Source organism: Acanthopagrus latus, chromosome 17, assembly GCF_904848185.1.
Source record: "Acanthopagrus latus isolate v.2019 chromosome 17, fAcaLat1.1, whole genome shotgun sequence".
Taxonomy (NCBI): Eukaryota; Metazoa; Chordata; class Actinopteri; order Spariformes; family Sparidae; genus Acanthopagrus; species Acanthopagrus latus.
The window spans coordinates 19,076,613-19,104,556 of NC_051055.1; the positions used below are offsets into that span (position 1 = coordinate 19,076,613).

Sequence of the window (27,944 nt, forward strand, 5' to 3'; positions counted from 1 at the left end):
AGTCTCGCCCGGAAACCGAGTTAAAAAGACACAGTAAAATTGATCTGAAAATGCAATTTAAAACAAACACACACAGCGTATATCATTCAATTCAACAAAGGGGGATATAGATGTGCAAAAGTGACAAAATGTGCCTTTTTGCGTCTTTTTTCGTTTCACCGAGACGAACACGGTTAGCAACGGTCCCTGGGAGTTACGTCACGTGCTAGCAACCGCTTCGGCGCGAGGAGGAGGGGGAGGGAGAGAAAGAGAGCAGAGGAGATACCGGCAAAGGACGTGAAAAGCCATCCAGCCGTCGGACGGGTGAGACGCCACAAGAAAAGAGAAAATAAGAGAGAAAGGGTAGCCCGCATTTAAAGGTTGGGACACAAAGGCTGAAAAGCGGCTGTTACACTAGACCGAGCAAGTTTAAACAGTTGGACATCAAGAATTTGAGCAGTTGTTTAGCTTGTAATCACTTCGTAATTAAATAGCAATTAAGAGTGAGATTTGGTGAAAGTGAAAACTAACTAGCTCGCTCGCTCCACTTTTCGATTTTGAGAGTCGAGAATTTCAGCGGGACAGGTGTCAAGCTGCGTTTTGGACTCGCACCTGCTACCACCACCACCACCACCTCTTCCAGGACTCTCCTCCGGACCTCCAGACTCGGGAACACGGGGGCTTTTTAAAAATACCACAGCCGAGCCCGTAGTATCTGTACGCCGAAGAGGAGGAGGAGGAGGAGGAGGAGGAGAGGGAGAGCAGCGGCAGGCACAAAGAGCGGAGAGCATCCAGAGAGGGGAGGAAGGAGGACGGGACGGAGAGGACAACAACGGGGACCCGACGGAGAGCATCCCTCTTTGATTTCTGATCGGCACTCTGTCCTTAAGCTTCATCTGAAAACGGTAAGAGCTTTCATATGTGTAGCTCGTATCTTTCCCCGTGTTGTTTTGTTCTGGTGCGCGCGCATGTGTGTGTGTGTGTGTGTGAGCGTGCGCGCGTATATGTGTATGTGTACATTGAGGGGGGGATCGGACAAAGAGCAAGGGAGCCCCATGACATCCGAGTGTATGCTGTAACCTACAGCTGGCTAAACAAAGAAACCGCTCTATTGCAATGATTTACCCCCAATCACGCTGTTTCTTCTCTCTTTCCTGTGTAGGGATCCCGAACGCCGTTTATCATCCAAAAGGTAATGCATGCTTACAGATATTTTCGATTTATATTTTTTTAATTGGAGGGGGAGAAGAAAAAAAAAAGTCCCATTATTGTTTTTTGATTGGCTAATTAACATTTGCATAACTGTTTTACCAGAAGCTAGTGGAGCCCTTTGTCATCAGGCTGGGCAATAAACACTCAAAATAATCACTCAAATAATCTAGTAATAATTGGGTCACACATTTTATAGTCTAAGATCATATTCAAATCAGATTTTTTTTTTCTTAAGAATTTGTGTTGATAATATTTTCTCATTATTCATTTTTATGATCTTACAACTTGATAGATGCAAATACTATAATACCTGTAATAAATATAATATTATGAACATGAGCCCTTGAGGGAAAACTAATAATTGTTGTGATACTATAGGAGTTTTACATCTATAAAGTGTAGTATAAGTAATTATGAAGTCATTAGTTTATACCAAAAGCCATTAAATGACAATTTTTAGGATCACTATTCTTGCTGTTATTGTATTTTTGGTGATTTCCCAACTGTGACTTAAAGACTTATCCAACATTCATTGCTCCTCTACAGGGATACCTGCTCCTGATCTGTTCACCCCTTAGCCCCTGCAGTACCCAGTCGCCCTCTCCACTCTGTCCTGATGAAGGAGGCCGACGCCATCAAGCTGTTCGTGGGGCAGATTCCTCGGAATCTGGAAGAGAAGGACCTCAAGCCTATCTTCGAGCAGTTTGGCAAGATCTATGAGCTAACTGTGATTAAGGACAAGTACACAGGCATGCACAAAGGTAAGTCTTGTCGTTGTAACGCAGCCTAAACATAGATGGTCAAAAGGACAGATAGACAGATGAAAAGACTGCATGATAGTAGATAGGTGGATGTGTGACAGTAAGGCAGAAAGATGGGCAGATATTCCTGCGCTGAGTGTCACATGTCACCATGGAAACTGTCACACCTGCTCTCGTCTCCGTCTCCTGTTAACACTGCAAAGTGAGATCACGAAGACAGGCAAACAACCCACTTACTACAAATACGCTGTGAATTAAAAACAGGCTTATGTATAATTTTTGTCTAATTTTGTTTTTTTTATTTTACATTCATCATATTAGACAGTAGCATTATTCTTGCAAATAGATTCACAAAGCTTTGAGCAAACTGAAAAAACATTTTGATAACCATTTTACAGCCTGGCTCTTCCAAAGGTTTTCTTTTATCACATTAACTTAAATTATTCATGATTGAACATGGGAAGCATAAGTGCTCACCTTAGATACAACAAAGAGTTGAGAGGGAGAAAGTGGGGAAAAAAATTATAAAAGAGTGGGCTGAAAGAAGCAATGAAATAATATAAATCACATCATATTCTTACTTATTTATTCTATCCAGTCAAGCCTGACCGCATAGGTTTGATTTACTCAGTCCACTTTTAATATATGAAAAAATAAAGAATCTTTTTGGACTTTGAGGGGAAAAGACAACCTTTCTATCCTTAATAGTATAGATTTGAAATGCCATTTGTTTCCGTTCATCAGTGGTGGCTCTGATTTTAGACAGTTTTTGCTTGCTGTCAGCTTATTAAGATTAATATTTCACCTGTCAAATGAGATGTCATCCCCCCATGAAAAGTCTTGAAAGAATGTTGACTCCAAACACATAAATATGTTTATGCATCTCCTGCAAACGAGGCACAATAACATGACAATTCCAGAAAAATGGTGGTTGGTGTCATTTATCCCACACAGTCTCAAACATTTATGACCACGTAACAGAATCCTCACCATGTAGTTGGACTAGTTACATTTCATTATGCCTGACATATTCTTCTCCTGCCCTCCTCTGAAATATTAAGATTTCCCTCCTTCTCCCATCCCTCTTACTGGAGAATGCCATTATACATTATGGAGATAATCTTATAACGTGATACAAGAACATTCTCATGATTTCTGTGTCTCCTGTTTCTGAAGCTACACCCAGGTTCTGGTTGAATTAATGCCGAACTTGAAGGTATCTTTTTTTTCTTTTGGTAAGGAATAAAAGCTCTGGGTGATAATTAGTGAGTCCTTTTGTGATCCACTTTTAAAATCAATCATCAGATCTATTTGGAACAAATTCCATATTGTAAGCACACTAAAGTAACTAATCCACAAATTTAACTGTCTCTTGCCAAGCTCTCAACAGTGATAAATAGGGTTGTACTATATGGTATATAGAGTTGAGAGTCTCCTAATCATGTTAATGATTAGGAGGCTTTAAATAATGTCCCTGCCTAACAATAGATCGTTAATAAACTGTAGCAAACACCCACTCTCTTTCTCTTTCTCACAAACACACGCACACACACTGACCTGGGGTCCTGTGTGTTGTGAACCAGATTAGGCTGTATGCTCCAATCAGTGTAATGGGGCTGTAAGCCTGGGTGACACAGGGGAAAGAATCTGTTGTTTTGAGAATCCCCACGGCCACAGTAAGCCCCTCTTAAAAGCAATGAGATGGACCATAAGATGAATGTGTGTCTGTGTGTGTGCTGTGGGCTTTCCTGTGTGTCCTGTCTTTCTGTTTTATTTCTCATCTGATGGCACTATGTTAAGTCACTCTTCAGATGTATTCTGTGTGTGAATGTTTCCTTCCTAATCGTCAAATCTTCTCTTCTTTACTCTGAATCTACGTAAGTCTGTCTGAGATGTCACCGGATGCTAACCTGCTGCTAATCTTGTTGTCTTAGTGCTGGTGACAGGTGTAGTAAACAGCTCTGGCCAGCCAGCTCTGCTACCCTTCCCTCACACACACAGAGACAGGTACAGCACATAGGAAAACAGAGGGGGAGTGTATTTTGGATTGATCGTGAGGCATGCATAGTGGTTGGTTTAGGGCAGGAAACCTGACTGTGCCCAGCCTGCAAGGCCTTGTTAGCCCCGCGCACACGTCTGTGGTGCTGTCATGTGTGCTGACTCGTGCCGTGCCGTTCTGAAATGTGCCGTGCCGTGGAGTGTCCTTCTCTGCTCTAGAGTGTATCATCTGGTGTTGTCAAGTTTAGTTACAGTGCATGAATTTATATATTTTTAATTCCCTCACACAGTTAGCCCAATGATAACCCAGAATAGGTGAGCAGTTATCAGGGAAGACATCAGAAAAGGAGTCATTTAAATGGTGTGTGATTGTGTATGTTTTTGTGAGAGACAAAGACAAATATTCTAGCAACTCACTGACCTTTTCTACCTTTGCTCCTCTCCCTTCTACTTCTTCTCTTTCTCTGTCTCTCACTATCTGACAGGATGTGCATTTCTGACGTACTGTGCGAGGGAGTCAGCACTGAAAGCCCAGAGCGCTCTACATGAGCAGAAAACACTACCAGGGGTAAGTAAACACCACAAAGCGACACACACACACACACACATACACATATATCCCTAGACAGTACACACTTCACACTTATGCAACAATGCACACAAACTTGCACATTCATCCATATCACAATTGCCCCATCCACCCACCCCCCACCCCCCAGCCTACATACACAGACGCTTCCCTCTACCTTGGACACACATAAATGCAGACACATGAGTGGCCTGCGTTCGGTGTGTGTCTGTGCTCAGGTCCCATTAGTAGCACAGTGACATAACTCAGCAGCCAGCAGGCGTCTTGCTGCTAAGGACAAACACTCCCTCTCTCACCAGAGACACACTAGGGTTCTCCATGAGCATTATCATCTCCATTTCTCTATCTCTCTTCGGCTCTCTGTCGCTCCCTCCGTTACCCTCTGGTGATAGCTCCCGCCTAGAGAGTGTGTGTAATTAATGTGGCCGTTCCCCTTTGTCTCGTCCCAGTCTCCCTAAGTCTCTCTTGTGAGGGATCGTGTGCTGCGGCGGGGCTAGGGTAGGACACTGTTCGTTATGGATGGGCCACTGTGCGAGATCTGCGTCTGTCTCTTAGGCTGTACCTCTCTCTCGCTCCCTCTCTCTCTCTCTCTCTCTCTCTCTCTCTCTCTCTCTCTCTCTCTCTCTCTTTTTTCACTCTGACCTGGTTTCCGCTGCAGTTAAAAAGGGATTTTTACAGTATCTGTTTTGGAACATTTTGGATTTTAAGCCTAGCCATTTTTCTAACACTGCCACACACCCAAAAGAGAGTGCTGTGAAAGTATAGTGTATTTTGTAGAAATGATATTTTCTTTCACTTTATCTTAACTCTGATTTGCATCAGTTATAATATTATGGGAAACCTAACTTTGACATCTCTGAGCCTGTTTCTGTCTTCTGCCACCGATCAGAGTTTCAGTACCCGCACCTTCTCTGCAAGCTGGTGTGTTGATAAGATCTCTGTGAGAAAATGGTTGGAGGAGAGACTGAAGAAAAGGCTTTGGGGGAGGGGAAATGTTCTGACACACACAAACACAAATCCCTGCATACGTACATATTGCAAATATGCATGCTGTTCCATGCAGCTGGGGAAAGCCTCTGTGCTCATGCTTACTAACACAGCATGTTGATAATGACATGAATTCAATTAGGGCCTCTTAAGGAGTCTGACCTTTCTGCAAAAATCACCTTTCTACTGTCTGCTGTGACTTGTTCCTCCCTCTCCTGCTGACCTCCGTCCTTTGACCTGTCTCTCTGCTGGATTTTAGTTTGCTTTCCTGTTGAGGACATCAATAACAGGCTTGTTGCAGGAGCAGTGATAAGTTGTGATGAATATTCTGGACACATGGAGGAAACATTGGCAGGGAGGATACTCATTAGCGGTAGAGATTTACTAAAGACCCAGCACACAACAATCAGAAGCACCGCTCCCCAGAGGAAGAACTGGTGCTGAAACAAGGGTGTGGCTATTGCGTGCTGTGTTTTCAATAAGCTTGGACTGTTAATGAGCAACATTACTGTTTTCTCGATTTGGAGTATCCAGCCTTCCACTTTAATGAGAGAGATATCATCACTTACTGTGTTTGGCTTCTGTTGAAATTCAGTGGAGAGTTCCACCAAGAATATAAACAATTATCTGATGAAGATCTCATTAAAGCATGTTTGTCTGACATCAGTGAATTGACTGATAAATTATAGTAAATTGCAGCTATGTACACAGTTTTTCCACATATGCTTTCCTTTCCTCAGACACCTCACAAATGTTTAGTTCCAATTAAGGACCCAGTTAACCACTCAAGTTATGTCGACTATTGCTTGAGTTTGACAGTTTTATTTCATTTTTTAAAGGACAATGCCAAACCTAATCTCTCTGAAAAATTCCAAAGCATTATTTTGATGGCTATATTTTAGCTTGAAGGCCACTACACAGTGCAACACCTCCCTTCTATTACTTTCCACTACCTGTCTATACTCTCTCTCATCCTCTGTGTCTGCCTCCTCATCCCTGCCTATGGCCTTTTTTGACAGGATTTAGAAAAGACTTCAGATGACTTCTCTCTTTTTCTTCACATCTTTCCATTGTCCCGTTCTTTTCTTTCCCTAAGAATTGCTTTTTCATCTCTTCCTTATTCATCCTTTTATCCCCCCAAACCCTCCATGCTTTCCCTCACTCAATTTTATCTCTTTTTTCCCTCAAATCCCCTCTGTCCTCTGTTCAACTCCTCCCCTCACATCCCCCCAGTTTCCCTGCACCAGTAGAATATTACAGAATGTTCTCTTTGCTACCCCCAACCCTTTCATCGCTTCGCTCCTTTTCCCTCTCTAAAATCTCTCCATGGTATCCCTCTTTCATCCCCCCCTTCTTTTCTCGTCCTGCTGTCTTATACTCATTTTTTTCCCTTGCTGCACACTCACGATTCCTCCTCTCATTTCACAGTCATTTATGGTAACCCTTCTTCTAAGTCCTCAACGTCAGTCTCTCTCTCTCTCCATCTCCCTCCTCCACCCTCTCGCAGTTCCTCTACCCCTTGTCTCGTTTCCCCTCCTCTTGATTAGTTGACCCTTTTGACCGTTTCACACCCCCATCTCCTCCCTCTCCTCCCCCTCTCCACTTCTTCCCCGGCTCCACTTGTTAAGCTGCATGATTAGTTTCTCACAAACTCATTTTCATAGTCAGATCCCGGGCATGTGTGCACATGGTAGTCTTGAATCACAGGATCACACTTAATTGTGGGTATTGGTGGAACATCAGGCGCCTCATCCAACTTTAATAAAACGGTAGCATCCACACACTCATACAGATGTGTTTCTCTTACGCCATGGCTAAGCAATTCAATGGTTTGCTTGACAAGTCCGATGCTACAGAGTGCTTTTGCTGCTTCCGTCTGTCACTCACTGATGGGATTTAACGCTGATTTAACACTTCCAACCAGCCAGTAGAGGAATGAAAGGAAGCAGACAAACACACACACACACACACACACAGTTGCAGAGAAACTATACCCTAAATGCCCCCCTCACTAGATTCAGCAGGGGCAGTGGACTGTTAGAAAATTAGAAAAAAGGACAGAGGGATTGAGAGACAGACAGACAGACAGAGAGAGGCAGAGAGGGAGAGATGAACAGATGGCCTTATCAGAGTGTCCTGCGCCTTGTGTTTAATTTGGACGCAGAGAGGGAGAGAGAAGCACAGAGGGAGCGTGAGTTGAAGAGAGGGAGAGAGTTACATTATATTAGTCACAGTAGGAATTTAACAGTAGAACCACCAGCAAGTCCCACTGTAGCACACAGATGTTTTACCATATTAGATCTGGTGCAGAGATTCCCTCTGGGATACTACCACACGAAAGAGCTTGTGTTTTAGCTGTCATATATCAGTGCTAATTTGTACTTGAAAATTGAAAATCTCATTTGCGTTTGCATGCAGAGATTGTTCCAAGTGGGAATAATGAGGGAGATGTGCAGCGAGTTACAAATCTACATCTATTAATCTCCTTTATGTTTAGAAATACAACTAACTAGAGCCTTACCAATCCTTGATTTATAAAAGCAGAAAAACAGATTCCATTATTAGTGGGTAAAAAAAAAAAAAATCCAGTGGAGATACATTAGCCAATAAACGCACATCTTTTTGCAGTTATCCCTCAAATGTGGTTATCCAACACTTGTGATAAAGATTTGTAATGGAGGCAAGATAATTTACAGTTTTATCAGCAAACGTGACTGTCTCAAATTAAATCAGTGCACTGAAATAGTTAACTTCACTGTGAATTTAATTATTATTAATTAGTGTATTTTCTCCATCACAATCCCGGAAAAAAAAAGTTTTCACACTGGCGAATAACAAATAAACATTCACACCAATACCAGTATACCTGTCACAGGCAATACTGGCCAAACCGTAGATTAGTAGGGCTCTGCAACTAAGAAAATATTTTCAATGTCAATTGATCTGCTTAATAGTTTAATCATTTAGTCGATAAAATGTCAGAAAAATGTAAAAAAAAAAATACTCATCACAATTTCTCAGAGCCCAAAGTCTTCGAATTGCTTCATTCATGTAAACAACTCCAAAACCCAAAGATTCTTCATTTTGTATCATACGTGACAGAGAAAAGCAACACATACTTACATATGAGAAGCTGCGCATACAAACGTTTTACATTTTTCAAGGACTAATCCAATAACTGCTCTATTTTTGGTTTCACATTGTTGATGCATAGTTATTGTTAATAATACAAATAAGAATCTCCATTATCAGCCACTAAGCAGCAACACCCATGTATTCATTGACATTAATTTACATCCGCATATATGCTGTTCAATGGACTCCTGTCTTTTTAATGCAGAATTTGGTGGTGGTAGGCCGCCGGCCTGTGCACAAGGTCAGGGGTCAGAGCTCAGCCTTTTGTCAACAAATTCAGAGTGGCTGGTCTCAGAGCTGTAAAACTTATTTCCCTTCAGGAGAAACATTAGAAGGACACGACACCCCATATGAGTGTTTGGACCACAGTTATGTAGCACAAAGCATTTGACAGAATGGTGACAGAGGGTTTGTTTGGATTCAGAATGAGTTTACTTCAATTTTTGGCTGCCTTTGGTGTTTATTATGCATCTGGGTTAAACATTGTTACAGCATTACAGCATATGACCTCTATAGTAGCTTTAGAATGATTTCTGTTAACATTGCTAGCGTGTAGATCTTTCTCAATTTGTCTATATTTAAGCAAAAAGGGATCATTTATACTCCTGATAACGATTACAAATGGAACTGCATAAATCCATATTTAATAATTTTACTTTGCCATTCTCTACAGTATTTGTGATAGCTTTCCCCTCCTCAGGGACACTCATTGACGCACAGCATAGAAAGACTTTGCATACTAACAAATTCCTGCCAAAAATGTACTAATGCACACTCGTGCTCATGCACAAACTGAATTTACAGTAGTCATTCATACAAAACTGTCCTTTCTTCATCCTACCCCTCCAATCCATCCTCCTTCTCTCTCAGGCCACACTGCACTCTGGGCCTGTTTAGATTTTAACCTCGCACCTCCCTCCTCTCTCTATCTATCCATCACTCTATCTCTCCCAAGGCTACTGCCACTGTATTTCCTCTCTTATCTCTCCCCTCATCTTTTCCTTTTGTTCTTTGCTGTTGATATCTCTCTCTCTCATTTAATCTGCACTCTCTTCTCCCAGTTTATCTCTCCCTTCATCTTTGCTCTACTTCAGACGCAAGTGTTAGTACATAGACACACATGCATGTGCAAAATCGTACACACAAACACACTCCATGCACATCTGTTTGGTCACCCTGGCATCCGCAGATCTCGGTGTAGGTGAAATTAAAGTGTGATAAGCAGCTTACCAGGTGTGTGTTGTCATGCTTCACTGCTCTCCAGGCAGCACTCTGCTCCCTGTTCTTTGATTAGAGCCAAAATGACGCCTACACACATGCTCATACACACGCATGCGCGCGCACACACACACACACACACACACACACACACACTTAGAGAGACATACATTGTACTTCCCATGTTGCACTTTATGCATAATGAATTATTAAAAAGGCAGAAGAGACTTCAAGTAGTTAACAATAACTGATAGAGCAGAAGATCGATACACTTATTAAAATATAATAAAACTTTACAGTGGTGATATTGATTTAATGCACAACGTTCTTAGGGCGATAAATTGGAGTAGTGCCAGTGTTACTGCTGGATCATGCAAACATGACGGGAGCTGTAATGTATTTTATTGAGCGTGGACCCAGAGAGAGAAAGAGTGAATTTGTTATTTATGTCCCGCACTGAAATGACTGTATTTATTTACATGCACAGTATGAACTCAGAGGGACTGACTCACTGCTACTTCTTAACAGTTAGTGTTTTATCACTTGATTCTTTAAGGAAAGCAAAACATGTCTTTGAACTAAACATCATATGAAACATGAAATTATGGTTCACAATCCGAATTTGCCTGTCCCTGTGGTCTGTCTGTAGTGTGTGGAGAATGACTGTGAAGTTAGGCCCGATCATCTCATGTGTCCATCATCCAGAGCTCCTAGTTGATGTTTATCAGATCCTCTCAGGGCGTGTAATGTGTGCATGTTGTGTATGTTCTGTGTGTGTTTCCATGTGGAATCTAAGATGCCAGGCAGGCAGCCTCCCTATGGGGCAAAGCTATGATGAGCAATTATCCACTAGGTCGACTTTGTAGGCTAATTTAGCATATTTATGTGGTCAGCAGCACTGTTTACTATTCCCCTTCACTGCTTACTGCTGCACTTTCAATTTAGAACAGACCCCAGCTCACTCTCTTTCTCTCTCTCTCTCTCTCTCTCTCTCTCTCACTCTCTTTCATTTTCTCTCCGTCTCTTCCTTGCCATCCCTCTGCCTCTATCTCTCCCCGCCTGATGGGGTTTGTGATGTGTATCGCTCCCCCCTCCCTTGTGCTGTTTCTCTATTTTTATCCTCACTGTGTGTGGGATGGAAAGGGAGTAGAGGGACAGGTGTAGAATCAAGTGTGTGTGTGTGTCTGTGTGTGTGTTTGTGTGTGTGTGTGCATGTGTGTGTGTGTGTGTGTGTGTTTGTGTGTGTATAAGTGAGCAGTAGAGAGACTGAGGAGGAGCCAGAGAGAGTGATACAGAGGGGGGTGTAGGGAAGAAGGGTGTTAGTGTGGGGTTGTGTACAGTTAAGACCAAGGGGGATTTAGCTAGTTGGTTTTAAACAAAAGTCTTAGCTATGTGCGTGTGCCTGTGTGTGAGCGCTTGTGATGTATGCGTGTTCCCATATGTGTGCCCGCATGTGAGTGCATATGTGCATGCAACATGGACAGAGAAAGAGTGCCTGCCTCATATTTCACCACAAAATTGAGGCAGAATCTAATCATAGCCTCATAAAAGCCTGACCCTGGAGAGTGCCTGCCTCTTTAAGGCCTGACATGCATGCACATACACACATCCATGCACACACGCACACATGCACACACACCCACACACCCATGCACACACACTGAGCAACATTTGTAGCTTTGCCAGTTAGAAAATTATGTTTGTGTGAACACATGATTACCAGGTTATGTGACTGTTCACTGCCAAACCTGTGTCTCTTAGATGCCGAGCATTAAAGTAGCCTGAAGTTGAGCTGAGTCTATATCACATGCCATCTGTTTTGTAAGTGCAGCCAGCTACAGAAATCTGCAGGGCCCAGTTTCCACATTCATAGAATGAAAGGAACTGTTAAGTTGCAATTACCAGTCATCATTATTGCATCTGATACATGCTCTGATCCCGCAACTTAAAGCTGGATCCAGACCTTGAGTGAAGCACAGCATGGGCCGCTTTAGTGTGCCCTTTTAAATCCTGGATTCACGCATGGCTTATTGCAAGCTGCACACTTAAGGTGATGAATTTGGGAATGCCCAGAGGTAAAATCCTTATATTTAAAACAGACATTAAAAGATAGATTTTATACACTGCAGTAGTTTAATTTAACTGATTAGTGGGTGTCTTTCATTTATGTATTTTGGTTTTTAAGGAAGAAAACAAGTGCCAGAGAGCACAGTGTGCCAAAAAATCACTTAAACGCAGTGACCTTAACAGATGCCCAGATCTCAGCATTTGCACTTGCTTTGATCACGGATTTCCAGTGCCAGACGATAAGGCAAATATCTCAACCTTCTTACATCAGTTACTGTAACATTCAGCCTTCATTTCCATTCCTAATCACAGATTTTATTGAGCTGCTTTTGTTGTATTTTGAGAGCCGTCAAATACAGGGACTGAACTCTCAAAGTTTACATTCAGTTGAGAGATAGAGCCAGATTAAGTGTTTGCAAACCCCCAATGACCTGAATAGCTCACCGGTGGAGAGGACAAAAACGACCACATTATGTTTGAGGCAAAATTAGAGCCTTGTCTTATCATATATTTTGTACATTAAATTGTACTTTTTTGCACAGTTACAAAAATAATTCTGTGTAAATATGATGTTAACTCAGCAAAAATAAGTTCCTCCAACCTGGATTTCAAGTTAAACAAAAACAAAAAATCATGAAATTCCTGGATGTATGTGTGTTTGCTACTCTCCATGTGAGGCTGTTGGAGTAAAGCCTAAAGCCTTAAATCCAGACACCTTGTCTTATAATGTAAATTTATACGTCTGCACTGAGATAGACATATAGAGCCGGGCGCATACACAGTGGGTGAATGAGTGTGTGAATCCGTCTGAATGAAAAAGGGGGGAGGGTTAAGAGTGGTCGAGGAGGGCCATGAAGAGGTTTGGCATGAATAGGGGTGTATAGACAGGGAGGGGGTAGGGTGAGACAGGGGAGGAGTAGGGGAGGTCGGGTTAGAGAGAAGGCGGAAACAAGACAAAAGTTTGCCATAATGAGCGTGGAGGAAGGGGCAGGCGGGTGGTGCGTGGAAGAAAGGGGTTTTTTCTGGGTGGTGGAGAAGTGGGAGGGAGTCAGGGCGCACTTCTGTCAGTTTAAACAGAGACATCTGTCACACTGCTGTGTGTCTGCATACGTGTGTGTGTATATATATGTATATGTGTGTGTATGTGATTAGGGGCATGAGGGGATGACAGGACTTTAGTTGCACCTGGGGTGTGACCTCCGTTCTGAGGACTCCTCTTTAACCACACTTCAACCTGCTGTTGACATTATGGCCTTTCACACTGACCACAGGGCAAATCTGGTGCACACTATTGTAGATCACCACACTTAACAATGCTCTGTTCAACAACAGAAGATAAGAGAATAGGATAACAGTTGAGCCTTGCTTGTTTTAATGCAGCATAGGGAAGGGTTTAGGTTTAAGGTTTTGTCGAAATGTTTCTTTTGTTTTGTTCACGTAAATTTGTATTTTGCAACGCATTTGTAGCTGTTGAATATATAGTTGTGTGTGCTTCTTCATTGTGTGCATACAGTTTGTTACATTTTTTTGGTTTACAGAGGCTAATCGCATTTTAGGTAATATTTAGGAATAACTTTTAATTCATAAGATAGAAACTTTATAAGATAGAAACTTTATTATTTATTTATAAAATTTCTTTAATCAATTATAATTTGCTTTCTGACACAAAGTGTTCTTACTAGATTCATAAAAAGGAGGAGGAGACAGCAGAATTTATCTAAATTTACAAGGCAAGCCAAACATAGTCTGTGTGGATTGAAATCAAATTTCTATCATGTTGGTGGGTGAGTGTAGCCGAAGGCAGTTTATTTAGAAATTGTAAAAATCACTTTTGAGTAGGGCTGTAGGCAATAGTTCACAAAGAGACGAGCATGTTTTAACGGCACCTAACACCGACATCTAACAGCCCAAGTAATAACATTTTTATAACAAAAATCCCCCAAATTGTAATATAGTTAATTACTTACATTAAAAGATCATATTCTGTGTCTATGTCATCACTGTCATACCAATAATAAGTTATAATCACTGATGAAATTATATTTAATAAAAAAAAAAACAACCAAACACATTTAATGAAATGAAATTTGAATCGAAAAATGTTTTTTGGGTAATGAAATTAAAATAGACCCACGAGGCTTCCTCTGAAGACTTCCTAGAATCTTTCTCTAAATAAAACAATGACATTTATATAGCCTTACTTATGACTGGCTCCCCAGTGTAATAGATGCGAGATGAAATTAAATAAAAAAACATGCCAGTATTAATTTATTTTTCTCCGATGGTGCATGCAAAAACAGAGTCAGTATTAGTCTATTTTTACTTCTGATTATGCCTCCACAAGAGCATGGAGGCCATTTGCATGTTTGGCTTGCCTACATTATTTTGGATCCTGTGCTGTAACTATCTGAGCATCCAGAAACGTGTCACTGGCACTGCATTGAATGTAATCACACTGAATATGAGATTTTTGCAATCATGAATTTGTATGGCTTTGAGCAGCCTTTTTAATTCACCAGCTCATTTCCCAAAGGACTTACACTCCCTAAAATAGAAAGAAGGTCCAAGTGCATAGGTCTAACAGTTATCCGCTATAGTGCTGTTGGATTATGTTGGACTAAATCCAAAGGATCAAATTTCAGTGAGTGCTCCAGTACTGCATGCAGAATGCTCTCATTGGGGTTCGACAAAAACAGCATAATATTATAGGGATCAACAGGGTAGTTAGTTCAGCTTTATGCATGGTTTGATGCCATTACTATAGAGAGTGATAAAGACAGAAAGAGAGGGAGCAAGAGAGGAGAATATGTTGGTAATCCATGCTCCAGTGGAGAGGCTGATGAAGGGTTAACTGCCAGATAAAGTATTGAGTGTAGGAGAAGGAGGGCAGGCTTCTCAGGTGTGAAGAATGGAATGAGAGAGAGACAGAGGATAGAGGGATGAGAGCAGGGGGATGGGCCGCTCAGGGGCCTGTATTATGGTTGCAGGCCCCCGTCGCCAGGCAACGGAGCTGAGCGAGATGCTAGGTTGCTAGGTAACCTGAGGGATGCAAAGCCTAGCGTGGTGTGATAGAGAGAAAGAGGCGGGGTGGAGCTGTGCTGCTGGGCTGCTCCACCTTCCCGCTCGCACTCGCTGTTTCTCACATCTCGATGTCTTCATCCAGCTGTGAATGAGAGCTGTTCACCAGGGAGCCACACACACTTTGCATGCTTCAATATCCTGCCTGAAATGTAAACACAGGATATAAAAGCACAGCCTTTATTGACTGTTCTTACACACAATAAAGCTGATAAATCCTGTAGCACTGATTATCAGTCTCTTACTGGATTTTTATAAAGTTTGGACAGTATGACTGAAATTGATTATTATAGAATTATTGCTTAATGTACCCATTTGTTCTCGATTTATTAATTAATTGTGGTTTATAAACTCACAATTGTGGTTTATAAAATGTCAGAAAATGGTGAAATATGTCCATCATGGCCAGAGCCCAGTGCAACTGCTTGACTTCTCCAATATACCATTGGTAGATATGTATTTAACTGGCATAGTAATAGTCATATAACTGAAAATATTCACACTGGGAATTTGCCATCTTAATTGACTTGCTTAAATCAGCTAAAAATCTTTAAACTTTGAGAGCATTCTGGCTTAGTTCAAATAAAAACAGATGTCCCTACCTACATGATAGTCACAGACAGACAGACAGACAGACAGACAAACAGATAGATAGATAGATAGATAGATAGATAGATAGATAGATAGATAGACAGACAGATAGATAGATAGATAGATAGATAGATAGATAGATAGATAGATAGATAGATAGATAGATAGATAGATAGATAGATGGATAGATAGATGGATAGATAGATAGATAGATCATTAGTTCGGCCCACATCATCAAGCTATTCATTAAAAAAATATAATAATTATTTGTGAATATTACTCTAGTATAAATCCCTGCAAAGTCAGGGAGCCACTCCACCTATAATGAGGTGGAAACAATAGACTTCTTCCAATCAATAGTGTCTCTACTACATGACTTTGTGCTAATCCACATGAAACTGTATTTTCAAGTAACTAAGTAGGTCTTTTGTCCAGTTAAAAATCAAGGCAGAATTATATTCAGCATTTATAGAGTTTTATTTAAAACTGTGTTTTTAAGAGAGACAAATATGGGATGAACAGTGCTGCTATTTAGCTCAATTTTGGTTTTGCCAAATCAACACAAAGATTCACAACACTGATGATAATGAGTTTGCATGCCTGCAAGGCATGTTACAGCAGTGGTGGAGAAAAAGTGAATGAGAGAGCAGAGAGAGAGATGAGGGAACGGATGGAAAAAGTTTAAAAAAAATAAAATAAAAAAAAGTCAGAGATGCCCGTGTCATCAGGCAGGGTGTGGAGGGGGGGATTATGAAGTTGAGAGTGGAAAGAGGGGAATCGAGGATGGGGGAGAGGAAGAGGGAGAAATGATGCCAGATCGTGGAGTAGGGATAAAAATAGTTTTCCTTTCTTGTGCACTCTGGAAAATGGACATCTGAAATTGTGTGGATGGAGTGTTCCAGAGGGAGATTGAAGGGGGAAGGGTGTGTGTGCGTTAGTGTGTGAGAGGAAGAGAGATATGAAAAGAGAGTTTTTGTGTGTCTTTGCACACACACACCACACACACACACACACACACACACGGCATTGTCTGTTGTCATGCTGTGCACTGTAATCAGTTTTATATTTCTGTTTGTAGGAACATTTGTGGAGAGTTGCCCTCCAGTGTTTTGGTGGCCAAAAAAGAATCAAAAGACCAGAATGATAACATTGATTCAACACTGAAGTTGAATCCATGTTCCAAATAGTGCGTGTACACACACATTTACATACGCACACTTCCCCCTGCCCTCATGATGTGGTGCAATGGTTTGTTCCACTGATATTGCGTGGGTGGGGGAGGGGGTCGAATACGATTTGATTGGATAATCCCAGGATTTAATATCCCCTAATCCTGGCACAATCCTCTCTGCATTACTGCTGGGAGTAAGATTAACTGTATGTGTGTAGTATGTGTTTGTCTCTGTGTGCACAGAAGGGCGGGAGCTCTGGGAGTGGAGAAAAGTGTGTGCGTCTGAGTGCATATGTGATTGACATGTACTGTGTGTATATTTGTGTTGGCACCACAGCATGTAAATGGAGTTGTGTTTGCATGCAGGGTTCGGTCATGCCTGTACGAGTGGATGTGCCTCCACTGAGTGCGAGTGGTCATGCAAGCTCACATACCATCATATATCACAGATCTCGGCCTCATGCATGGCCGCGCCGCTACTCACATATACGAATTCGCATTCCTCAGAGATACAGAAACTCTCAGCGAGGGCTTCTTAGTATGCAGCAGGGAGGATCAAACCACGCTGCTACAGTACGGAGCCAGCTCCTTGTACGTGCACACGTTTGCAGATGGTTACTGTTGATTAAGTCTTAATTGGAACGTGAGTAATTAGAGCATAATTTGAGTTGAAAGGAGCGTGCGACTGTTCATGTGTGTTGGAGTAATGGAAGAGAGAAAGACAGAGTGGAGTACAGTGTGACCGACTAGCAGGGACTGTACTTTATTTGCATTTTTCTCTCAGGCTCAAGGGAATTTTAATTACACTGCTACAATATAGATTCAGTTTCTTCACCTTCTCCCTCTCCTTCTCTTCCTTGGAGCCAAATCACACATACGTCTTCCTCTGGATACTGCCCCTATCTCTACGGAATTCTCATAAATTCTCTGTCCTCATACATTCTGCGTGCTTATTTCTCCTGTGTTACATCAACCCAGAGAGAGATGGGAAGAGGACAGCCAGCGAAGCACTCTCCAGCACAAATTCTTTGTTTACCAGAAGAGCACAGCAGTCGCCCTTGGCAACCAGCATCCTTGTTTACCTACTCAGTGTGCCGTCATATGATTGCCATGACAACCATCCGGTTGCCATGGCAGTTTTCCGATGCCATTGTGTTGTCTTTGTAGCAGCAGTGTGTGCCTCTCACCTGCTGTCGACACTTGCATTTTTCCATCTTCAAGTCTTAATGCATTGCATCAGATTTAGATGATGTGGTTACTTTAAATGATCAACAGGTCAGTGCAGTTTAAGCAAACACACACACGCACACATATTTAGAAGCTAATAAGCACTGATTGATAAGCGGTAGTTTGTAATCATTAGGTGCTTCTCTTCACTCTGTTTTATGGGCACAGGGATGAGCTTGAATAGGCCTAATGAGGGAAGAAATGGAAGAGGTGATTGATGGATAGAAGGATAAAGAAAGGGTTAGTGGACACAAATCTTGCTACAATCAGCCTGCTCTACAACACGGCCCAAAATCAATGAACAAGACTGGACTGATCGATGAGTTGATAGTGCAAGATGGATGGCAGTGTGGATGGACAGCAATAGTGCCAGAACTGGTATATGATGGATGGATGGATGGATGGATGGATGGACTGTGTTAAGACTGTAAGGGCAGTGTGTTTTCTGTAAAGACAATAAAGGGGAAGGGGTTAAAAATGTTCAGTCTCTCCCTCCTTTTCAGATGTTGTGTGTGTCAGTGCTTGTGTTTTATGTACAGATGTGTTTGCATCGGTTCGGGTTTGTATGTCTCCTCATGGTGTGTGATGGCCTTGCCGTAGATCAATAGCTTTGTGGTGACAGTTTAGAGCTGATTAATCAAATGTATGGACCAGTCTCTCTCTGCACTGCCCTCTCCTCAATTACCAGCTTCATTACATTGCCTTAACACCCCACTGGGACCATTCTCCATTCTTCCTTCTCATCCCCTCCCTTTCCCCTCCCTCTCCACCCTCCTCCTCCTCTCTGTCCCTTTTCTCATCACCCGTTCTTCCCTTATGAGTTTTTCTCCTCCCCGTCTTCTCTTAGATTGGAGATAGATCTAATTCAGCCACATCACATTTTGACTGGCAGTGAGACAAGGCATTAATTAGTACAGTTTAAACTTTGTTCCAGCAGAGGAGTGAGGAACTTTAAATCTGAGCCTGACTGATAACAATGTTTATTAAAAAATATATAATCTGGTTGTTTTTCTTTGCGACATTTCAAAGCTTGGATTGGAAAAAGTAGGAGTGTCCATCCCACACACGCTTTTTTTTGTCTTTTTTGGCTTTGCCTTGTGTATCAATGTCACTCCCTTCAATCCCTCCTCGCTCCATCCATCCTCTCTAGATCCATCCTTTTTTCTTCTCTCCCTTCCTTGCACTCCTTGCCTCTTTTCATTGCCATCGTTCTGCAGCCCTTCTCCTCCCCCACCCCATCCCTCTGGCATTAACACTCTGTCTCATTGCCTCAGTGCTATGACTAAGCACTGTGTGTAGCATGTTTCTGCGTGCCTTTCTGTGTGTGTGTGACAAACCTGTGTGTCTGCACATGGTGCGTGCGTGGAGAGGCCGTTCAAGACGTGTGTTTGTATGCATGCATTAGCACTCTAGGCGGTGAATCTCTGTAGTCGTGACATTTTTTCGATAGAGTCAGAGTCACGACTGAATCACGCCCCTGTCCTCCCCCTCTTTCTCCCTCTATTCTTTTTGAATCATCCTCTCAGGGGCAGCTCCGCTTTCATCCTCCCACTCTCTGTCTCCTTGTCTCACTCCTCATGTAATGCTTCTTTTTCCAGCACTTCCATTCACTCCCTGGGTTCCTCTTGGCCTTCCACCTGCCCTTTTGGTCGGTCGAAGTCAGTCGGAGTCCCCCAGGCCTCTCTCTATCTCCGTCTCCCTCTCCATCCTTTTATTTTTAGCTGACTGCGCCTGTTCCCTTCAAACACTTGTCATCTCATCCCACTACAATATCTAACCCCCCCTCCAGCCCATCTCAATCTACTCTTGTCCCTCATCTAATCCGTAGTTCTTCTGTAATCCAGATCAACTGGCCTGCATTCTTAATCTTGTCACTTCTCAATCCCCCCTTCCATTCTGTATGTGTGTGTGTGTGTGTGTGTGTGTGTGTGTGTGTGTGTGTGTGTGTGTGTGTGTCAGTGTCTGTGTAAGAGAGCAAGATCAGAGATAAAAAGGTTGTGTGTGTTTTGACACAGAACTAGAGCTACCAGGGACAAATTTCAGTCACACCTGTCGCCTGCTAACCTTGATTTATCAGTGACTAAAAGACAAACCTAAACACACACATACACACACCATCAGTTCAGCATTTCAAGTTTTAAAAAAATTCAAAAGCCTTGGTATAACACATTGCAATAATATGAAATATATTAAGATATATAATTGAGGTCAGTGACTTCTGTTGTGATTTATTTTCATTTGTCATGCTCTATTCTTATGGTAGTTTTATCTTCCAATAGTTTCTCATTTCAAAATGAGTCTGCTGGCACATTTACAGAATAATGATTAACAGGCATTATCTTTGTAAAAAACATGGATGAAAGGTATCTAAAACCAGAAAACAAATGTCAAGAGACTGTTAACTGTGAGTGGAGTCAATCCTAAAGAGTCCTGTTCTAAGACAGACATGTTTGTGTTGACCATCTGTGTTGACCTTCCTTCTTGTTTTTTTCCTCAGATGAATCGGCCAATCCAGGTGAAACCAGCTGACAGCGAGGGCAGAGGAGGTGAGACACGCACCTGAACACAGTTACACACACACAGGGGGAAGGGTAGGTGTCAACTTGGATCAGTTAGAGATGGAAAGTAGTCAACGGGGTGCTTGGCAGCTTACTCGGACTCACGCATTGGGTAAATAGCACACATTCAAATCATGGTCTATCCACTCCCCTCCCTTATTATTAATCTCTGCAGTCAATACTGCTCCCTGGTGGACACAAATGGTAGATGCCAAGAGAACACAACTTCTTTATGCTTGTCAACAGAGGGGTGACGAAAGTTGATTTTGTTTACTTAATTCTTCCCCTTGTCCTTGGTATCTCAGAGGACAGGAAGTTGTTTGTGGGCATGCTGGGGAAGCAACAGAGCGATGAGGACGTCAGAAGGCTTTTTGAGCCCTTCGGCAGCATAGACGAGTGTACTGTGTTGAGAGGACCTGACGGCACCAGCAAAGGTAAAATACGTAAAGTATTTAATTTAGTTGTATTGACTTTGTAATGTAATTCAGTCTGTGTGCTGTAACTGACAGATTGACTCTGTTTGGTTGCAGGCTGCGCTTTTGTAAAATTTCAAGGACACGCTGAAGCCCAGGCTGCCATCAACAGCTTGCATGGAAGCCGCACAATGCCTGTAAGTTGCAGACAGACGCACAAGCACACACTAAATAATGTTTGCATGGCCTTCCAAAGACATTAATATAAGTTACATGGTAGAGTTCAATTTTAAAGTGAGTAAAATGTAAATAATGTAAACATCTGTCTGCTTTGGTCCTGTCCTGGGCAGGGCTGTAGCTACCACTGAGGACAAAAGGTCATATCATATGTATTTCCTTTTTGGCAAATCAGGTTTTTTAGGAACTTGGAGGGGGTTCAACATTGATTACAGTCAGATTCCAGAGTATTTTAGGACACTATACATTAAATTAAACTTGTTTAGCCTAATAAATAAATCAAACAAATAAAAGATTAATTATTTCCCTGTCATTGTATTATTCCTGGCATTTGTTGAGAAAAGAAAATTGAGAAAATTCTCCTGTGTCTTTGTCTGAATAAAAAACTGAATAACACACTTATTTTTCTGAAAATGCATCGTCACAATGATTTTCTTAACCCTAACCCTTAAAATACATGTGTTTTGCAGGCAGAAATAAAATGTACAGAAAATAAAACTTGATGAAGCAATAAATACAATATTTTTTTAAATCCAAATATTAGAAAAGAGTTTATCTTAATCAATAATTTCTGGTCAAATTTGCCTGGGGGATGGGGTACAAGGACCTGATTAGTATTTTCAACAACCTGGTTACTGGAAACAAATGAATCAAGATAACATTTCTTGTGACTACATTTGAAACTTGACGTCTCCACTTTTCTTTTTCAAGGGAGCGTCGTCAAGTCTGGTGGTGAAGTTCGCCGACACCGAGAAGGAACGGGGGCTGAGGAGGATGCAGCAGGTGGCCTCCCAGCTCGGCATCTTCAGCCCGATGACCCTCAACTTCCCTGCCTACAACGCCTACACACAGGCGGTCAATGCACAGGCAAGCAGCACACGCACATTTTCATGCACAAACACTCACTGTGCTGCACGCACATATACACACTAAGTTTGTAAGGGGAGTGCTGTGCTTATGAAAGGATGTAATAAGTTTGAAGAGGCTATCAGTGGTCTAATTGGGGGTAATGTTGTTACACAGACAACAGAACATACGTCATCTGGCATTAGCTTTCCCGCAACACACAACCATTAACCCACTGACTCAGGACATAATGGCCTTGTAATTAGATCTCTATTCATCTGTTCCTCCATCACTCCCTCTCCCTGTGCCTTCCTCTCGTTTCTTTTCTCTCTCTTTGTCCCTCTCTCTCTCTTTTTCCCATATCCATTTAACTGTCTCTTTGTCTTCTCTCTCTCTCCCTCATTTCCCTCCTCTCTTCCTCCCACTACATCCTCTTACTCTCTCTCTCTGCTTCCTTCCCTGTCTACAGCTTGTCCAACAGCAGGCCCTGGTCGCCCAGTCAGCGTACTTGTCTCCTGTGGCAACAGTTGCTGCCGTACAGATGCAGCAGATGGCGGCGCTCAATGCCAACGGAATCATTGCCACACCCATTACACCCATCACACCATCCTCGGGTAGGCTCCCACACGTTTTTAACAGTATTTTGAGCAGTTATAGCAAGATAATTGAATGAATGATGAATAACAGGTGTAATAAAGGGTTTATGTCTGTAGGTACAAACACTCCACCAACTATTGCAGCAACACCTGTGCCAGCTCTCCCTCCACCAATGGGAGTGAATGGTTATAGCAGCGTCCCAGCCCCCACTAATGGACAACAAGCAACGGAAGCACTATACACCAACGGCGTTCACCCATATCAAGGTATTTTGATAAAAACACAAAGAGTTATACAGACATAAAGACTGTGGCAAATGAGACCTTACAAAGTGTTATATTAATTTCTTTATTATTCTCACAGTTTTTCATTTTTCTGACTCTCCAGCTCAGAGTCCAGCAGCCTTGGACCCCCTACAGCAGGCGTATGCAGGCATGCAGCACTACACAGGTTGGTGTGTAGACAGATTAAAATGCTGCCTGGATTCTTCAAATATATTTACTTCTAACAAGATGCACATACAGTGTATAGTATACTCAATTTGCACAAATGGCTCAGCAGACAAATTAACAAAAGCAGTGATGGGATGTAACTAAGACAATTTTGTTATGTATGGTACTTTTACTTAACTTGGTTATTTCCATTTTCTGATACATTTTACCTCCAATCCCACACATTTTGGTGGCAAATCATCCACAACCTTTATTTCACAACTTCACCCCATCGACCCATGAGAAGTTTACATAGAAAAATACTTGGTAATACAATTGATTTAGGACTTTTGTCTACGTTTTACAATACTGGTTAAAAGGCAGTTTTCTTATTTAATAGGCAGGCTAATGTAGTATACAGACAAACTGGTAGAAAGCTCCAATGCCCAGGTACCTCAAGCTAATGTGACAAATGCTCACTACATGCACAGGGTGTACTAGTGGGCAAATATACAAAACAAACAGGAAACAAGTGCACAAGGTCAGAAAAATGGTCACCTTCTCACTGTGTGTGTGGGTGGTTCATGGACAGTCATATATAAAAGAAAATAAACAGCCATGATAATTGCAAATATATATGTCCACATTACATTATGAGACATGAATATTAATGTGTAGATAAGCATACGGCTCTTGCAGCAGTTTAAATCAGGATAGAATGTGGAACAAGACAGTCCAGGTGTCTGCTGCCTTCATTCTAAGCATAGAAATGTTTCAAGGGCAAGTGACTGAATTATTTTTGTTATGATTTATCTGATCTTATTGTGACACACATTAATGACTGGTAATATGTGATAAAGCTAATCATAGCCGTACAGTTAATCACTCTGTGTGTGTGATTCATACCTGTGGACTGTGAAGGTGGACTGTAATGTGTGCATACCAGACACAACAGTGTCATTGTTAAGCAGACTTGCTCCTTTCAACTGTTTCAGTTAATAGTTTTCACCTTCAGCAGGAGACATTCCCGTTCTGATGAAATGACTCTATTGGATGCTTCTATGTTGCCACCTGTTGTTTTTATCCAATCAGATTTTATTATCGTCTCTCCCAATAGCGGCGTATCCTGCTGCCTACGGATTGGTTGGGCAGCCGTTCCCCCAGCAGCCAACACTGGTTGCCCAGCAACACCAGCAGCCCCAGCAACAGCAGCAGAGAGAAGGTGATGTGACTTCCTGTCTGTCTGGGGCCACACCCCTCTCTCCAATGAGCTTATTTAAAGTTGTTTATCACGAAGCTTTCACAGCCTGAGATCATTTATCACACTCTCTCTAATGTGTGTGTGTGTGTGTGTGTGTGTGTGTGTGTGTGTGTGTGTGTGTCTCAGGTCCAGAGGGCTGTAACATCTTCATCTACCACCTGCCTCAGGAGTTCAGTGACTCTGAGATGCTGCAGATGTTCCTGCCCTTTGGCAATGTCATCTCAGCGAAGGTGTTTGTTGACCGTGCCACCAACCAGAGCAAATGCTTCGGTGAGACTCACAGACAGGGGGGAAAGGGGGAGGGAATGAGAAGAGCAGATGTATTGGAGAAAGGAAAGGGAGAGTGAGGGGGTGACTTTGTCGAGCATAAGATATTGTGGGACGACAAGGAGAGTTTCAATTAAAATGCATTTCCTTTTTCTGTTTCTTGCAGGATTTGTGAGTTTTGACAACCCAGCCAGTGCTCAGGCTGCCATCCAGGCCATGAATGGCTTCCAGATCGGCATGAAAAGACTGAAAGTGCAGCTCAAGAGGCCCAAAGATGCTAACCGCCCATACTAAGTGACAACTGAGAGGAGGAAGAAGAAGAAATAAAGAGAGGTGAGGTGGCGTCTAGGAGGTGCTGAGTGACATGACATGAAGAGAAGTGAGGTGTTCTATGTTGGGGGGAGCAGAAGGATAAAATTTGGTTAGTGAGAGAGAAAAAGATGGAGAAGGAGGTAGCTTTGACACTGAAATGCTAATTAATGGTTAAAGTAAAAAAATAGAAGCTTAACATGAGATATCAGTGTTAATATAAGTTGGGTTACTCATATGAAGCAAAATAATCAACTCAGGAAAAGTGAAAATACTAAAATATTGTTTTCCTTTTTTATTTTCTTTCACAATCTTATTTATTTTCTTTCCTGCTGTTTTGATCTTTTCCTGAAACGGCAACTTACCTCACCCAAGATCCTTCCGTCCAATCATAATACACGAGGACCCCATCGCTATGGCAATGGTTGCCTAGTGACCGATAAAGCCCCGACCCCCCCTTCCTCTCGCATTGTTGTAAGTTGATTGGTTGGCCTGTGTTTGGGTTGCTGTGGCGATTGATTGCCTGTGTTGGTTGCCCTTTTGTCACCTCGAGCAACCAGCCATGCGTTGACCTGCATGTCCTGTTGCTGTAGTGACCACAGACTGTGTTTGGTGCATTGTGACTTTATTTTGTATTGACCTGTGCACATACTGATCAATAACTGTCAATAGCCAGGACTGCACTCAGAATCAATTGATTTAATTGGATATTCGATACACTTTCATTGCACAGTAATCTGATAAATTCTGTAGCAGCAACGCTCGTTATTTTCTCGCAGCTTTGTTTTTGATCAGTTTCTGTAGTGTTCTGTTTGGTGTCATTATTATTTGAACAAATTGTTTGGGTAAAGTAGTGAGCGTGGGCATCTGTGTGTGCATATGTGTCTGTGTTACACTGTTAGTGTGTAATACAGGAGTGCATAATCCTTGTTGTACTGGTGTCTGTATAGAGAGGTTTTCCAGAGGTTTCCATAGTGGACTGGTGGAGAAATGTAGAACAGCACTACAGTTTACTGCAAAATATGATGGAAAAAAACTAACATGCTATTATGAAGTTAAAACATGGCTACAAACTGTTCCTAAGCAAACAGGTTGGGACAGAGAAGAACAGAAAAGGTTGGGTTTAGAGAGAAAAGCACTCTATTTTTGGGCGAGCATGCATTTTGTTGAGCTGTACTCTGATAGGCTGAGTTTTATATTCCTGGATTCTGATTTGTTACACTGTTTGATGTGGCACTTCAGTTTTTTTGCTCCTTTGTTTCTCTTTCTTGGTCTCTTTTACATCTTCTATCACTGCTTTTGTGGTGTTTCCTCCCCTTCACTACTCCCTTCCTCCTCCTCCTTCTCCCCCTCCGGACCCCTTATCTCCTCCTACTTGTTCCCCCTTTTTCTCTGTCTTTCTTCGCTTCTCTTCATCCCAAACTCCACTTTCTATTCCTCTAGCTCGTGTTTTGAGGTAAAGGGTATGTGGTTGTTATGGTGGAAAAACAAGTGCCTCTTGCTTATTGGAGAACAGCCTTCAACTATAGGAATTCTGGGAGAAAGATGACACATAGCAAGTAGAGGATCTCTTTAGTTTGAGGTCATTTCAATCCTCCACAATCCCTAACCTTTACCAAAGAGGAGCAAACGTGTAGCCTCTGTCAGGCCAGTGTGTGGAAATGCCGTCACATGGCAGCACACATTATGAATAAAGCATTCTGTTTCTATTTCTAGACAAACTTTTATATAACAATTCCTTGCAGATAATACGAAGGTACTTAACGTCCAGTGGACCACCATTTGAACCCTTAAAACTGCTGCCCCTTCATCAGCCAGATTAAAATTATCACCCAGAATTTCTATACTGCAAATGCCAGAGAGTGATGCATGTCGGTAGTAGTGTTTGCTTGCCATGATCCAAGGCACACGAGTGCAGCACATGCCCATAAAGTCAAACACATAAACACATAGACCCAGATACTGTAGCTTTACAATCACACACACATAAGTTACATCCAGACACACATAAGGAACACAAATAATGGATTTTCACTGTATTGAGTTGCATGATCCAGACACTGTGTGTGTATGTGTTAAAGCACCATGATTTATTGCTGTTGAAAGACGAGAGCTTTACAACTGTGAATGACGCCTTCTTGTTTTAACACACCAAGACGAAAGTGAAACTGAAGTTGAGCTAGGAGCATCCTAAGGTGCTGTTTCTCTGCAAGTTAGCAGTCAAAGTCATGCGTACCAGAGTTTGGTTTGATGAGAGGAGCATGTTTGACAAGAAAAATGGAGCTGTAATATATTTATAACTTTGCTCTCTAACATATCCTCCCTCCTCTGTCTCTCCCTCCTTTTTTATATTATTCCCTCTACCTCCCGACTCTCCCTCCCTTCACAGGTGACCTTTCAGAGTCCAGCCGAGGTGGAATCCCAGGGTTCATAGTGCTTTCAGACTGTCTGCTACCTTTGAGCGTCCGGGGAGTGCAGCCACAAACACACACACACACACACACACACACACACACACACACACACACACACACACTAATACACATGCGCTCTCAACACTGAACCTCAAACAGTACAAGGCTGATATACAAATGTACATAAATGTGCACAAACACACACACAGACACACACGGTTCACAGAGTCAGTAATCTTACCCATACAGCCAAGAGCTTGGTCTGACCGCGGTCTGTGTGGAGTTAGCCAACAGGGTGTTTTAGTACAGTTAAAGATGACTCAGACCAAGTATGTATGGAAGGTACTGATGAAAAATGCTGATATATCACTTCAATAGACTTTAACGTGTCTATACCATGTCTATTACATGACAAATATAGAGGGGCCGATGTTTCATAATAAAAAACGAAAGAAAATACAAAAAAGACAACTAAATGAGTAGGTTAGAGAGACTTTGGAGAAAATCCTAATGACCTGTAAATAATTTAGTTTACAAAGAGCAGCATTTAAAAAAAACAAGAAAAAATGCAAAAAGAATACTACTTTAGATAAACACT

The 27,944-nt window shown here is 42.0% G+C and overlaps 1 protein-coding gene across 2 annotated transcripts; it reads left to right on the forward strand.

The window, feature by feature from the left end:
- Positions 1-27,468, forward strand: LOC119006572 (CUGBP Elav-like family member 3). 2 transcript variants are annotated; one of them, XM_037075435.1, is made up of 15 exons: positions 1-884; positions 1,142-1,171; positions 1,738-1,952; positions 4,436-4,518; positions 20,511-20,559; positions 20,877-21,005; positions 21,102-21,181; positions 21,933-22,088; positions 22,537-22,681; positions 22,781-22,930; positions 23,028-23,114; positions 24,213-24,317; positions 24,483-24,626; positions 24,790-24,956; positions 27,322-27,468. In XM_037075435.1, exons 3-14 carry the CDS (start codon positions 1,808-1,810, stop codon positions 24,915-24,917), a joined length of 1,401 nt encoding a protein of 466 aa, XP_036931330.1. In that variant the 5' UTR covers positions 1-884; positions 1,142-1,171; positions 1,738-1,807; the 3' UTR covers positions 24,918-24,956; positions 27,322-27,468. The 2 variants fall into 2 exon arrangements, with proteins under 2 accessions (XP_036931330.1, XP_036931331.1); XM_037075436.1 differs by having other exon boundaries at positions 4-884; positions 23,052-23,114.
- Positions 27,469-27,944: the final 476 nt, after the last annotated feature.

Excerpts from the sequence above, each read along its gene's own strand:
- LOC119006572 (XM_037075435.1), top strand. The coding sequence starts at position 1,808 with ATGAAGGAGGCCGACGCCATCAAGCTGTTCGTGGGGCAGATTCCTCGG. Across the intron at positions 20,560-20,876 it reads TGACAGCGAGGGCAGAGGAG|AGGACAGGAAGTTGTTTGTG; the intron begins GTGAGACACGCA and ends TTGGTATCTCAG. Across the intron at positions 24,318-24,482 it reads GCAACAGCAGCAGAGAGAAG|GTCCAGAGGGCTGTAACATC; the intron begins GTGATGTGACTT and ends TGTGTGTCTCAG.